General features: G+C 40.4%; 1 protein-coding gene across 9 annotated transcripts in view; it reads right to left on the reverse strand.

Moving 5' to 3' along the window:
- The window catches only part of Ubap2 (ubiquitin associated protein 2), an 82,519-nt gene that overhangs the window by 39,764 nt on the left and 26,646 nt on the right, over positions 1-16,109 (reverse strand). For all 9 annotated transcript variants that reach the window (XM_060378021.1, XM_060378029.1, XM_060377994.1 and 6 more), the window contains 3 exons: positions 9,596-9,673; positions 6,814-6,924; positions 2,275-2,428 (listed from right to left, as the gene is read on the reverse strand). In XM_060378021.1, coding sequence (XP_060234004.1) covers positions 2,275-2,428; positions 6,814-6,924; positions 9,596-9,673 — 343 coding nt within the window. The remainder of the gene's footprint in view (positions 1-2,274; positions 2,429-6,813; positions 6,925-9,595; positions 9,674-16,109) is intronic.

The following is a 16,109-nucleotide window of genomic DNA, read 5'->3' on the forward strand; positions in this document are numbered from 1 at the left end:
TTAGTGGGCACATTCAAAACCAAGTATAAAATGAACAAAAAGAGTAAAAATGCCAGGCATGGTTGCACTGTCTTCGAATCCCACAACTTCAAGGCCAGCCTGGTCAAATTTCCAACCAGCGCTACATATGGAGGGAGACTGTGTCTCAAAAGACAAAAGGTCAAAGAACAGATTAAAACTTAACTTTAGAAAACAGGAAAAGTAAAAAAGTATCAAGACTGAAAGCATGGGATTGAACACTTGTCCATTTCTAGGATGGAGAAACCAAGAGAAGCATAAATTCAAGTCCAGTTGGACAACATACTAAGGCCTAAAATGGGGCTGGGGAGGGAGGAGCAGTGGCAAGTAAAAAACAGAATGGCAACAAATGCAATCACAGATAGAAAAATAGAATTCAAATAACATGGTACTGGAGTGTGTAACAGAAGAAGCCTTTAAGTCCAACACTCAGGACAAGAGGCAAGATCACTGTGAGGCCAGCCTAGTTTACATAGAAAGCTACTAGACAGTCAATCTACATAGAGAAATCCTATCTACTAGTTTCTTTTCTTTGTTTTTTTGAGATAGGGTTTCTCTGTGTAGCCTTAGCCATCCTGAAACTCTGTAGACCATGCTGGCCTTGAACTCAGAGATCCACCAGGCTCTGCCTCCCAAGTGCTGGGGTTAAAGGCACAGACCACATCACACCCTGGCTAAAACTTTTCTTTGTAAACATGTGCATTTTTTTAATGTAGGAGTACTGTCTGCACGTACATGTGCACCCAGAAGAGGGCATGAGATCCCTTTGTAGATGGGGTCTCTTTACAGATGGCTGCACCATCTCATCAGGCCACTCCACTTCTCAGTTGCAGCTTATATAACAGGAGCTAGGTCTCTCTTGCAGTACACATAAATTAATCATATCCCTTCCCATAATTCTCACCTGTTTCCGAATTTTATTTCTCCACATAACAAGTTCTACGTAACATTACTAAACTATTATATAAGGCTAGAGAGTGACTATCCTTTTAATCACAGCACTAGGGTATCAAGAACTAGCAAAGCTCTGCGTTTTAGGCCAGCCAGGGCTACATAGTGAGCCCATCTCAAAAAAATAAAATAAAAAAATATTATATAAAAGCTAGAGATGTGGCTAAGTAGAAATTGAAGCTAAGGCCTTCGATTCAATCCCCAACACCAAATGATACCCTTCTATTACAAAAAATACTTTACTTCTTCTCATCCCTATTACTACTGTCCAATTACCTTCATTTAAAAATAAGACTGGTGAGATGGTTCAATGAGTAAGGGCTCCTGCCAAGCCTGATGTCCTGAGTTCAATCCCAGGACCCAAAGGGGATGGGGGAGGGACACACAACAGTGGTGTATGTCTATAACTCCACTACTGGAGGAAGAGAATGTTAGTTAAAGCCAGTTCAACATCTTACTGTGAGTCTAGTTAATTTTATAAGGGCTAGGACAAAAAACATGGGTTGGGAGCTTTCTGAGACAACATTTAACTATGTAGTTCAGGCTGACTCTGAGCTCCCGATTTTCCTACTAAAAGTTCTCAAATTCTAGGATTATAGACATCACTTGGCTATCAACATTTTAAAAATCTGTTTTCCTCATTACTATAGATGACAAGTACTCCCTACATAACAAGTAGCTAATAAATAAATATCAATGGGATAAACTAACCATAAAATCCATAAAATATCTCCTGGACTGTTACAAGTAAAATGATGTCAAAACATAGATGTAAAGGAAATTGCTCAAGAAACCTTGTCTACTAAATCTCTCCTTGTTTTTTTTGTTTTGTTTTGTTTTCTTTTCTTTTCTTTTGAGAAGGTGAAGGGTGGATGAGACAGGGTCTCACTATGTAATCCTGGTTAGCCTGGAACTCAAGATGTAAATCAGGATGGACTCAAACTCACACGATCCACCTGGGATTAAAGGCACACCTAGATATTTCGTTTTAATTTAATCCATGTCTACACATGAGTATAACTGGGAAAGAAAAAAAAGCTTCATGTATCAGTGGAGACTATGTATGGGGCCCAGCCCTACATCCAGTTCACCTGATTTCTAACCATCTTAGAGGATGAAAATTAACTACCTGCAGCCCAGGTCACTCCTGACGGGAAACCACACCACAGGATCTTACAGACCATTCAGTCCCAACACAACATCAGCAGAAGTGACTGAGAAACTGGCGGTGACAGCTAGGTTTCTAGCCTTCTCTTCCAACTCTCACAGTGTGTGAAAACGGTCAAACAGAAGAGCTACACTTACACTCTCGACCTCGGCTGCCACCTCTTCCTTTGCGGTTGTTATTTCCCCGTCCACGACTTGCTTCTCTCTCCATTCTCTTCTCTCTGTTTTCTTTGTTTTCTGAGCTTTCTTTTCCAAAATTCTTCTTCTTCCCCCCTACAGTCTCCCATGAAGTCTATCAAAAAGTAGAGGTCCACAATCATTCACTGGTCACACAGCTTTCAAAATTTACGTTTAATTATTTCCCATTTATTTCCATCTTCCTAAAGAAGAAGAAAAAAAAAAAACTGGAAGGATGCCACAATTCCCAGTTCATCTGGGAATTGCTAGTTTACAACTACCTGTAACTTCAGCTACAAGGTAATCTGACAACTCAGACCTTTGCAGACACACAGACACACAATAAATCTAAAAAAGGACAACAAACTTTGTTAAGCTCCTGAGGCTATACATCAATAATTACTGACAATTTACTGCTTTTCCTACCAAGTCCTTTCCTACACAAACATAGGAATAAAGTTAATGATACTTCCTGAAATGGCTCCCCTATAACCTCTATCTACATCAGCAGATTTTAATCTTACTGACACATAGATCCATTCAAAGAGTTTGCAGTTACTTGAAATGATATTCCATCTTTCAGGAATATAAGTTCCTCTATTTAATTATCTGAAATGGTCACCTAAACATGCTTTAATACTGCTGCAGGGGTGAGTCAGTAATTGAGAGCACTTAAAAGCTCAACATGAGAACAAAGCCAGGCAATGATGCAGGAAGAGGAAGGTAGATCTCTGTGTTCGAGGCCAGCCTGGTCTACAGACAGTTCCAGGATAGCCAAGGCTACACAGAGAAACCCTGTCTCAAAAAATGAACCAACCATGGAGGCATGTATCTGAAATTCCAGTGACTGGGATAGGAAGACAGGCTTCTTGAAAGCCAGTCTAACCAATCAGCAGGCTCCAGATTCAGTAAAAACCTGTCTAAAAAAACAAATGAGGCTTGGGTAGCACTCGGAGGGTGGGGGCAGAGTTCCAGAACAAAAATAAAAAAGCAATTGAATTGTGTGGAGAAATTCCCCCAAACATTACATCAAGGAGACCATCCAGCATATCCAATCAGGATGCAGTTAGACACACACACATACAAAGTGGTCACTGACCTACACAAGAAGAATAAAATTACACTGCGACTCAACAGGAAGCTGCATATGCACACATACCCTGAAGAAAATGCAAATCAAACATCTTCCGGTGAAGACATTTGATTTCATTTTACAACTTTCTGTGTTGCTTTTTCAATTAGAGAATATAAATATTGTTGTTCTACCTGGTATTGCTCTCACAGAGGACCCAAGTTCAAATCCCAGTGCCAGTGTGAAGCAGCTGACAACTGCCTATCAAACTACAGGGTATTGTCTCACACTGTCATGTACTCACACGCTTACATACAACATATTAAAGATAAACTAAACTATACAAATATGATAAATTTCCAAGTTAGTGAGGAAAATCATGAACTTAGGACAAGGGGGGGGGTGTCAGGAGAGGTCCTTTACAGAATGAGACCAAAAATGGATAAGTTATTCACTATAATGGGGCCAGATTTCTATAGAAAGGATTCAAGAGCAAAACATATTATCCCCTATCAGTCAGCAAAAGATAGACCAGCTTTAAGCAAGTCATGGCTTGTGAACAGTGGGTAGACTGGCAAGATTTCATTTAAACTTTCAAGGAGGCAGTTGTCTCACACTGTCATAAACACTAAATAAAAAGATGACATATTATACAACAGGTCTCAAGTTATGTATACGGGTTTTTAAAGTAAGTCAGGTCATTATACAGATTTCCAAAGCAACTTGTGACACCCTGAATTCAGTATGTATTTTGCTACTTGTAAGATACATCCAAAGAAATTCTTTTTTGTTTGTTTTATTTTTTTCAAGACAGGCTTACTCTGTGTAGCCTTGGCTGTCTTGGAATTTGTAGACCAGGCTGGCCTTGAACTGCAGACATCAGCCTACCTTGGCCTCCCCCAAGTGCTGAAATTAAAAGCATCTCTCCAGCCAAAAAAAAAAAAAAAAAAAAAAAAACTTATTCTTTTCAACATCAAATAAAACGAAAGCACTGTATAGTTACAGAATTTGGTTTCTTACAGCACTCTTTTTATACAGTAAATATGTACCACAGCCTCCCCTCAAAGTAACAACATGACTAAACCCAAACACTGGAAAGAGTGCACATGCCATTTTGTGTGGCACAGGCCTTTAATCCCAGAGCTCCCTCCTAGGGAGGGAGAGGCAGCTGCATCACTGTAAGGCCAGCCTGGTTGACAAAGCAAGTCCAGACAGCCAGGGCTATACAGGGAAACCCTGTCTCAAAAAACAAAAATACCCCAAGAAACAAAAACAATAAAAGATGGGAGGAGATGAAGGGGAGCTACAGCTGGGATACAAAGTGAATATACCATAATAAATAAAAATATAAATTAATTTCAAAAAAATTAAAATAAATAAATAAATAAAGCCCATGCACTCTGGAGGTCAAGGCAGGCAGATCAATGCCAGTTCAAAGCCAGCCTGTTCTAAAATTGAGTTCCACGACAGCCAGACCCAGTCTCAGGTAGGCAGAGAGAGAGAAAGACAGACAGACACAGAGAGAGAGAGAAGGGGGCAGGGAGAAGGGAGGAGGGGAAGAGAGAAAAAGAACACTGAATGCTCTTCCAGAGAGAGAATCAGGTTTGATTCTCAGTATCCACAGAATGGCTTATGACCATCTATAACTCCAGTTCCAGGGAACCTGATGTATCATTCTGGCCTTCACAGACACTACATGCACATGACATACATACATACATACATGCATGCATGCATGCAGGCAAAACACTCATACAAATAAAATAAAAACATTTTCATATATGTGCCTATGCACATGCATGCATGTACGGAAGGTCTGGAGAGGTGACTCAGCATTTAAGGGGACTGTCTGATCTTCAAAACCTGGGTTTAATTCCCAGCATCCAAGCAGTAGCTCACAATAGTACAGAACTCCAGTCCAGGGGATCTGACATCCTCTTCTGACCTTTACAGGAACCAGGCAAACAAGCAGTGCATACACACACGGAAAGAAGACATCTATACACATAAAATAAAATACATTCATTTTTTTAAGTGTGTGTGTGTGTGTGTGCGTGTGTCTAAGTGCACCCGAAGCTGGAACTATAGGTCATTGTGAAGGTCCTCTAAAAGAGCAGTTCATGCTCTTGACCACTGAGCCACCGCTCTAGCCCCAAGAGAGTCATTTTTGGGTGCATTCATCACTATCTTTCTTTTAGGTAAAGTATTATTTGTTGTAACTTTCTCTTTTGTTGAAATAGTTTCCTCATTTTAGAAAAAAAAAAAATCAAACACAATCCACTTTCCACATATAGACCAAGGGAATAAAGCTGCTAACAACCTGATACAATTTTCAAGTATGACTTATTTTCTATGTATTGTGCATTTAATACAGAGCATTAAAAATTCTGTATTACTGAGTCTTATGAGAACATGTTTATGGAATATTCATTAATATTCGTTAGTAACAAAGTTATCAGCAAATTCTGGTTTTCAATTAATCTAAAGATATAAAGATGAGCACAGAAAGGGCTGGAGAGATGGCTCAGCAGTTAAGAGCATCTGTTACCCAGCACTCAGAGGCAGAGGCAGGCAGATCTCTGAGTTTAAGGCCAGCCTGGTCTAGAAAGGGAGTTACATGACAGCAAAAGCTACATCAAATAAACAAACAAACAAACAAACAAAAATAAATAAATAAAGGCCTGTCTTGAAAAAATTCAAAACAAAACCAAAACCAAATTAAAAAAGAATACTTGTTGGTTTTGCAGTGGACACGGATTCAGGTCCCAGCACCTATGTGGTATCTAACCACCACCCAATACTAATTCCAGGGTACATCATACCTTCTTCTGACCTCCTAGGGACCAGGTACTTACTTGGAACACATACACATACAATACACACGCGCACGCACACACGCGCACACACACACAGAGAGAGCATAAATCCTTATTCTTTTGTAAAGCAGGCCTGGGGGTGCAGGGCTTGCCTGGCATTCACACAGCCCTGGGTTTAATCCCCAGCCTGCATAAATCAAGTTTATGATGTTGCCTCCTATAATCTTAGCACAAAGGAAGAGAAGACAGGCAGGTCACAAGTTCAGCGCCATCCTCAAAACACGCGGTGAGCCTCTGGACTACAGCAGAGGAAGAACCAGTAAGGGGTGGCTACGGGTAGCAGCTAAAGGAGTGACCATGAGCAGTCTGGAGCCACAAGTTTTCAGGTGGTGTTAATGTCCAGAGGCCTGGGCACTCTTACAAACTGTGACGCTGGAAGGAACAGCCAAGTTACTGTTTTTGTTGCAACTTTCCTTGAGTGACTAATGTGACTCAATGTGAATGTGAATGGGCCCAGGCCTGTTCCCAGAACAGCCCCTCTATACCACAACTCCCATGCAAAGTGAAACTGAAAACACAACCTGAAACTGGGAACAGATCAGCTGGCCTTACCGTGTCAGAATCCCCTTCCAGCAGCACGTTGATGGCTCTGTTCACATCGCCGTTGCAGTCATGTAGAGCCACTATGCATTCATCCTGATTTTTTCCCGTCACTTCCATAAGCTATTCACAGTATCAGAAAAATGGTTAAAGGAAAACAAAAAAGCATTCAATATTAATTTTGTGATTCTCCTATTCAAATACAGCAATTGTGCTGTCATTACACATGATAACCTTTTATAGATGCCAATAAGTTTAGGCTCTAAGAGCAGGGTGGCATTCCTATGTGTCCCTCATGGCCCCAACTAATACTAGGAGACTCACCCACCAATCAACTTCCTCAAAGACAAGTCACTTTGTTTTGTTTAAAGCAGCTGTGGCACTATATTATAGACCAGGCTACCCTCAAAAAGAGGCCTACCTCTCTGCTTCCCAAGTACAAAGGATTAAAGGCATTCAACAACCCCCAGCTTATTAACCAGCTGAACATATGCAGGGACCAACACTCTCAGAACTCTTACACTTAGGTCAATAGCATAGAACTTGCAAAGTTTTGATTCCTAAAACATTAACAGGGACTTTACTGGCATTTAGCCACCATTCACTAACTGCATTAGAACAACCCAAATGAAAATGTACACCTTACAAGGAGTCTTACAAGGAGAACTCAATAGCTGTCACAAGCTACTTTCCAGACGCAGCACTGTGTCTAGAAACTTAAGCACACACTATCGCTGAAGTAAGTCTCAGCCCATTCTCTTTAGTCAGCCTAAGGAACCATCTTGGCATCTTCCTCAGCACAACAATCCACATACTAAATACAACTTAAGTTCCTAAACTATCAGTGAACAGATCTATGGCATAAATACCAGGCTTTAATAAAACTTAATTATTTTAATATGTACTCAAGTTCAAAACTGCTTCATTTCAACATTTCATGAGACTCGTGCCTGTAATTCCAGGGCTAGTTACCAGGAATGCCTATCTAGAACACAAGCCTGTGGACTGCAGCTGTAGTTCAGTGGAAGAGTATTTGCCTAGGCTGTATGGAGCTTGATGCCCAGCACTACAAAAATAAATAAATGAAATGTGTGCAGAAAGCAGGCTTCTTGGTCTAACAAATCTAACCACAGCTCTTTACATTAGACCCTGGACTACTACTACCAGTTCTAACGACTGTACAGCTTCCCAGACTTTTTGCTTCGCTGTGAGAGTGAACCTGAGGCAAGCACTTGACCAGTACGATGAATCTGGTGACCTTTTACTTCTGAGACGAGTTCTCACTAAGCTACCCAGGCTTACCCTCAGCCCTTCAGGAAGATGAGCTCACATACCTGCACAAGACTTGTCAGTGTTTAGCTATTGATATAAACCGTCTGGGCTCTCTGCCACTCACAATTATTAAGACATGCAGTAAGAATCAGACTTTGCTTACTGACTGGATGAGCAAGAGACAGAACTAGAGTAGAACTTCACTCTGAACTTAGACAGTAATTATGTTTTGCAAATTGGTTCCACTATTCAGATAACTGGTTCTATAATATGCAGGAGTGTTTCTCAAACTGTACTTAAGTACCTATTAGAAATGGAAAAAAAAAAAAAAAAGAGTTCTACACATTCACTTTTTTCTTTTAGAGAAGAGGATGGACAGGATATGGCTATACCACACAGGTTATTCTCAAACTTCTAGGCTCAAACAATAATTTAGGTTCTGACTTCCAAGCAGCCAGGACTATAGAGGGCACAACTACATAAGTTCTATGACTTTTTTAAAACAATTACTTCTGAGAACTTAAAAAAATTACTATGAGCCTGATGTCAGCAAATGTAAGAACGAGGAATCCACACAGCCATAAAGCACACGGTGGGGAGTTTGTTCTGAGGAATCGCTTCTAAAACACAGCTAAGGACTGGAGTATCTGACATCAGGACAGAGAACACTGTTTGCTTGCTAGACACTAGAAGGCTGAAAAAGTAGTAAAGAATGGTTTGGAATTAAAGTTAACTTATCAAAATTACTTTCTAATGATTTTTAAAATTAAGACATCATCCTAAAAATACCTATACTTTGTCAAATTAAGTTTAAAATTACACTGACATTTAAAAGGCAATGTGTCTCTTTCCTAGATCAAAAGAAAATGTTCCTCACAGCCCAAAAGTAATACTTTCTATATAGGTATAGAAAAATGTCCATGGGCTTTCACAAATGTCTAAAGCACTGGTCATATGAAAACACACTAATTACTTAGATTCTACTGTCAAGATAAGCACAGTTCATCATCTAGCTACCAATGTTAAGCATCAGAGGCCCAAAATTCATTATCAAGTATAAGTTCAGACTAAGCAAAATTTAAAAGCTTTAGTAAAATTATCTTTTTAAGTGTATTAAGAATCAAGACCAGGTTAAGAGCACTTGCAGAAAAAACAGGCTCAGTTCCCCACACTCATTCGACGGTTCATCTTTATCCATAATTCCAATTCCAGGAGATCTGATGCCCCCTTTTGACCTCTGTGGATATAACCAGACCACACATGAAGCACATATATGCACATAGTCAAAACCCTGACATACAAAATATATACTTATATATATAACATACATATTATATATATTATATATATAATATATAATATATATTCTTTTAAATAATTTATTTACTTTTATGTGCATTGCTGTTTTGCCTGCATGCATGTCTATGTGAGGATGTTGGATTCCCTGGAACTGGCTGGAAAAAAAAAAAAATTGTAGCTAAGAATAAAGTACAAAGTCACAGTATCCTTTGCTAAAACATACCTGTTTAACTTTAGCTTCAAAATCTGAATCATTCTTATCAAAGATCACTTGAGCAAGCCGCATCTGTTCAGCTGTTGCCTAGGAAGCAAATAAGTGGTAGATTTCAGCAACTAAAATATTAAGACAGATGCTAGAAAGTAAGTCAAACAGAATTCTCAACCACTAAGTATCACTCTGAGAAATAGTGATTAACCAGGTGTGATAGTACATGCTCATAATCCCAGCACCTGGAGGCAGAGGCAAGAAGATCAAGGTTATCTCTGACTACATGAGAATTTGAAGACATCCTGGGAGGAAGGAAAATACTTAATGTAGGACTCAGGACTCTATATAACCTGTTTCCATAAGAAAAACTACCATGAAATTAAACAGTGTAAAGGATTTTTCGTTCCCTTGGGCAAATGACCTAATGGTCATGCTGCTTATTTGGATTTCCTTTCCACTGAGGAGGTGGGAAAGAAAGCAAAGCAAGATGCCAGTAGTGGTGGTAACATGTGCCTGTGGTCCCAATACTCAGAAGTATCCTTCTGCCCAATCTACATACCCAGTCCCAGACTAGCCAGGGCTACACACAAGACATAACAAATAATGCCCAATTGGTTCTGATTGGCTCTGAAGGGAAAAGGCTGCATTTAGCTGGAGAATAATTTTAACATTAATTCTCTCTTAAATTACAATCTTATAAATTTATAAATGGAAGGGAGGCTTTTAGTCAGCTCCACAGAAAATATAACTCTTATTCAAAACTGTGTTCCTAAAAAACAGACTTCCAAATTTTTAAGGTTTCTTTCTTCATAATGTATAGCAATTAAATAGTAGTAGCTTTTGCACAGTGATACAAGTACAAAATGCTCGCTTAGGGTTTGTGATGGTGTAGATGTTTTGCTTTTCTTGTTTTGAATCTAGGGCCTCCCACACACTAGGCAAGCACTGTATCAGTGATAAATGTGTGTGTCCGTGTATGTGTCTGTATGTGTGTGTATATTTTCTCTCCCCTGTTTTACATTGTTTTTGCTTTGTGCTACTGGTTTGAGACAAAGTCTCTCTGAACTGCCCAGTTTGCAGCAAGACCTGGTGGCACATGGCTTTCCCATAAGCACTCCAGAGGCAGAAGTAGGAGGATCAGTGAATCACATGTCAGAAGTTTACGTAAGGAATTCCAGGACAGTCGGGGCTGCATGACATAGAGACTGCGCCTCAAAATAGATAAGACGGATAGGTAGGAAACTAGGTAGACAGACAGATGGACAGACAGATAGCTTGCCTCAGTTGGCTTTGAATCTACTCTATAATCCAGACAGGCCTTGAACTCATATTATAGCCCAGTGAGTATCTGGGATTGCAGGACTGTGCCACCAAATTGACTTTTTCTTTTATTTTCTTTTTTGAGATAAAGTCTTGGTATATAACCCAGGCTGGTCATGAACACTTTCTCTAGCCTCAATCTACAAAGTCTTAAGATTACAGGCATAGTACCACTATGTTTGGCTCCTATACAGTATCTTAATTTGGGGGGAAAAAAACAAAAACAGGCCAGCAATAGGTAAAAGATACTTTCTCCCATATCTCTGTACAAATTTCTAGTAAACATTACTTTAAAAAGTTTATTTCTTCAGTTACTTTTCTTTTTAAAAACCATGTCATTTGTTTACTCACTTTTACAAGTACAGCTGACTCTTACTTGGGCATGGTGTCAGTATGTGGTGTGAGAGGCCAGAGTTAGTCTCTCCCCAACCTTGGGGCCCAGGCTTCCTTGAACAGATGGAAGCCAGAAAACACCAGAGTTTCTACCTCTGACCCCTCAAAGCTGGGGTCCCCCGCATGCCTGGAACTCACAGATTATCACATGGGTGGTAGAATCTAAACTCCAGCTGCCAAGACTGCACAGTAAGCATTCTTAGTAGCTGAGCCATGGCTCCACGTTACTGTTTGGAGGGAAAATTTTTTGTTGCTATTGTTTGGGTTGCTGTTTTCAGCGTTGGTTTTGGGAGAGTCTTATCATATCTTTCAACCTGAATTGGAAGTTACTATGTAACCTCAAACTCATGGCAATTCTCATGTCTCAGCCTTTAGAATGCCAGACCATAGGTGTGAATCACCATAACCAACTAAATGTTTTCAATTACAAATATAAAATTTTGTTTATTGAAGGGAGGGAAGCCTTGTGGAGACCAGTAGACAGCTTTAAAACTGTTTCCCTCCTGCAATGTGAGCCTTGGGAACTGAGCTCAGGTCAGACTTAATCACAGGAACCATTACATGCTAAGCCATCCCACTGGCCCTAAATAATTCTTTGTTTTGTTTTTTGGGAAGGGTCTCACTGTGAATACCTGGATGGCCTGAAACTCACCATACAGACCAGGTTGGCCTTGGAGCTCACACAGGTCCCTGTGCTCTGCTCCCGGCACTGAGATTAAAATTGTGCACCACCATGCCTCGCTAAATGAGCGTTTTTACCTAAAGTCGGCATTAACTCCTGAACACATATTTTTTTTTCTGAACACAGATTTTTTTTTCTGAACACATATTTTAAAACCTAAATACTTAATCAAGTATAGCATGTACCTGTATATATACATATACTGAGGAGAAAGAAACAAGAGGATCACAATTCAGGAGCCAGCTGAGTGGCATAATAAGATACAACCTCGGGCACTGTATCATCAAGCTTTTCTTCTCAGGGTTGTTTTGTTAAGAATGAATCTCATGTAGAGCAACTAGGTTCTAACTCACTACCAACCAAGGACAATCTTTCCACTTCGACCTTACAAGTGCTCAGAGTACAGGCTGTGGCACCACACCCAGTTTATGTGATACTAGGGACTGAATCAGGGTCTTGTACTTGCTAGCCAAACACTGTACCAACCAAACTACAACCCAGCTCCATTCAGCTTTTATTATATATATTTCACTCATATCAAGAAACCTTATCAAGATGCAGGGGAGGACCAGCAGTTTCTACATCATTAAACACTTTTCACAAGGCCTTTCCATTTCATGTATGTGGGTAATTTTACAAATTCTAGCAGCTGTGACCTATTATAGCCAATCAAACTGACAATCCTGTCTTCCCAATCTGTTCATGCTGCTACCTCAGCTTAACTGCCAGATACCATTGCATTACACCCAGAAAGATGTCTGTACAGAAATTCAATGTAATCAGTTGTTGACAGTGTTAATGCAATCATTCCCAGTGTACACAAAACCTTTAACTATACTTTCATTATTCCTGCTGCATACCAGATAACCATTCCCTGGACCAACCATCACCTGATTTGCCTCAGTGCTGTAGACAAAAGGCCCAACATCATGATCAATGAACAAGGAGAGAGGAAAAGACAAAGAGAACCACAACATCTGAAATGATGCATTTGGAGTGCAGATGAGAGACACTTCTGAGTGAGAGCAAAGCATGGGTGCTCCTGGTGCTGACGCTGATCAGAGCAGTTTGACCCATCTTCATTAACACAGTGCCTTTCACTGCTTTCCACAGCACATCTAAATGTTGTGTATCACTTTCAATTTAAAATGTCTGGTGGTAGGGTGGGAGATGGGAACTTAAGAGATGACTCAAGAGATTAAAAGCACTAATGGCTCTTGCAGAAAACCAAGGTTCAGTTCCCAAAACCCACATGGCAACTATCACTACCTGTAACTCCAGTTTCAAGAGATCCAAAACCTTCTTCTGGTCTCTACAAATGCCAGGCAGAGACCAGCATATGGTGCACATGCATAAATGCAGACAGAACACTCATACACATAAACTAAATTTAGAATCAACAACAACAAAAAAGATGAACATGGCACAGGTTTATAATCCTACCACTGAGGAGGCAGATCTCTGTGAGAGAGCTTGGTCTCCATGGTGAATTCCACACTAACTAGGGCTACACAGTGAGACCCTGTCTCATACAACACAAGTGAAAAACCACCAAGGTCAAGGAGCTGGCAATACACCTCAGCCGGTAAATGCACCATTGCATGAGCCTGGTGACCTAAGTCCCGTCCTCAGAACTCACAGGCTGAAAAGAGGGTAACAATGTACAAAACTGCATCCACTCTGCACACTCACACAATCTGCATACGCGAGGCATGCTTGCTTTCATGTGCATCTGTGTACATGCAAACTTGTGCAGCTTCATGCACACACATTCTCTCTCTCACATACACGTTCTTTACTTTTAAAAACAACAAGGTAAGGTAAAATAAAATCTATATTGGCAATGAGCCATGTTAGCCGTACTCATCTGCAATCTCAACATTCAAGAATCAAGGCAGGAGGATCATGAGTCAAGGCAATCAAACCACAAAAACCTTGTCCAAACAAAACAAAACAAAACAGTGTTTATACCTAAAAGAAACTAAAAAAAGAACAGGCAACTAATAAACCAAATCAGGTAGAAAAGAAGGAGGTAGAGGAACTAAAAAAGATTAAAGGGGAGATGTGGATCGGACATAGTGACGAATGCCTGTGATCCCAGAGCTGGGGTGGGGTGGGGAAGGAAACAATGACAAAGGAAGGCAGATCTCCACAAAGGTCAGGACAGCCAACACTACACAGAGAAACCTTTCTCAAAAAGAAAAAGAAACAAAAAAGAATGGTTGGGGGACTAGATTTGTGGGGTCACTAGAAAGGCTGCTTTGTTTTACTTTTTGGTGGTCCCGGAGACAGAAGCCAGGGCTCTAGCTAGGTAGGTAATCAGTCTTCTACTGAGCCAGCTATAGTCAAGGTGACTCATATTTCAGGGGATGTCAATAAAATAGATAAATACTCAGCTACAGAGACAAAATTCAAGAGTAAAAGAGAGAAGAAACTTTATTACAACAGTGATTAATTACAAGGCGTAAACACCACACACCTCCAAGGGATTAAAGGTGAATGAAGCAGGAAGCTAGTGAGTTCAGAGACAGCCTAGCCTCAAACAATTATGAAACTGTAAGGCTTACAAAAGGAAAACGGGGGGGGGGGGGATGGGAAGATGACAAATGGCTCAGCAGCTAAGAGCACTGGCTGGTCTTCCAGAGGTCCTGAGTTTAATTCCTAGCACCCACATGGTGGCTCATGACCATCTACAATGGGATCTGATGTCCTCTTCTGTCATACATGCAGATAGAATACTTATATGTATAAAAAAAATAAATTAAAAAAAATAGAAAATAGAAAATAGACAAAAATAGAAAATAGACAAAATAGAAAATCCTGAAAAAGACATAAACTGGGACCAGGGAGAGGGCAAAGCCAGTAAAATCCCAACCACAGAAGCATACATCCATGTCTGGAGTGTACGGATGTGGTCAGGATGCAGTAACATGTGTCTATAGTGCCAGAAAGTTCAAGGGCTAGCTAGCCTGCAATATGGTGCAAAGCAGAAGAAACAACAAAAGAAACCTGCCTCAACAAGGGTATCCACACCCAAAGTTGTCCTTTGACCTCAGCAGCTTATGCCTGCCCACACTCACATCCTACAAACACACAAAGGTGAATAAAAGAGGAAGGGGGGCACCAGCTACTAAAAAGGGGATCATATGTTAGGTAACTAGTCTTCAAAACATCCCAGTCATCAAAAGAGGGACATAGTGGATCACACCTGTAATCCCTAGCACTCGTGAGGCTGAGGCAGGAGGATTGCCGTGTGTTTGACTTCATGGGCCACAGTGAGTTCCAGGCCAGCCTGATTTACAGAGTTAAGACCCTATTCTCTCAACGCATTGACAGGTATGGATGGATGATGAATGGATGATGGATGATGGATGATGGATGGATGGATGGATGGATGGATGGATGGATGGAGAAAGCAAAGTCCAAGCATAGTCAATTTCTCTAGTCAATTCTACCAAATGTGAACAGAATATGTTATTCCATGAATAATTCTTCACAAAATTTCCAAATCAACCAGGGATACTTTCCAACTTTATACAAACCAAAAACAAAAACATAAATAAGCATATTCTATTATCTACAAACTACTAGCAAATTAGCAACTTACAAGGATATGATCATATACTAGGATCATGTCAGGCTTATGTCAAGGATAAAAGTTGATTTACAAAGTAACATCTAACATCAGGAAGCCGGGAATTCAGCTCAGCAGAAGAGGACTTGCCTACCATGAGGCAGAGGTAAGGCAAGGGAAAGAACAATGCAAAATCCATACAGGTAACAGAAACAAACTACACATTCCAGGCCTGAGGTATGGCTCAGCAGCAAAACACAAGCAGCCCTTCCCCAACAGGGGCAACAAGGAAACCATAATCACCTTCAGAGTCATAGATGTACTTGATAAAACCGAACTTTTGCTATTGTTTTCATTTTGGTTTTTGGGACAGGGTTTCTCTGTGTAGCCCTGGCTGTCCTGAAACTTGCTCTGTAGATCAGGCTGGCTTCCAACTCTCCCTGCCTCTGGCCTCCTGAGTGCTGGGATTAAAGGCATGAGCCACTACAGCCAAGCCTACAAAATTCAACCTTATTTTAATTATAAATATTGTTCAACAAACTCGGAATGGAAGAGAAAAC

Source organism: Meriones unguiculatus, chromosome 1 (genome assembly GCF_030254825.1).
Source record: "Meriones unguiculatus strain TT.TT164.6M chromosome 1, Bangor_MerUng_6.1, whole genome shotgun sequence".
NCBI classification, from domain to species: domain Eukaryota; kingdom Metazoa; phylum Chordata; class Mammalia; order Rodentia; family Muridae; genus Meriones; species Meriones unguiculatus.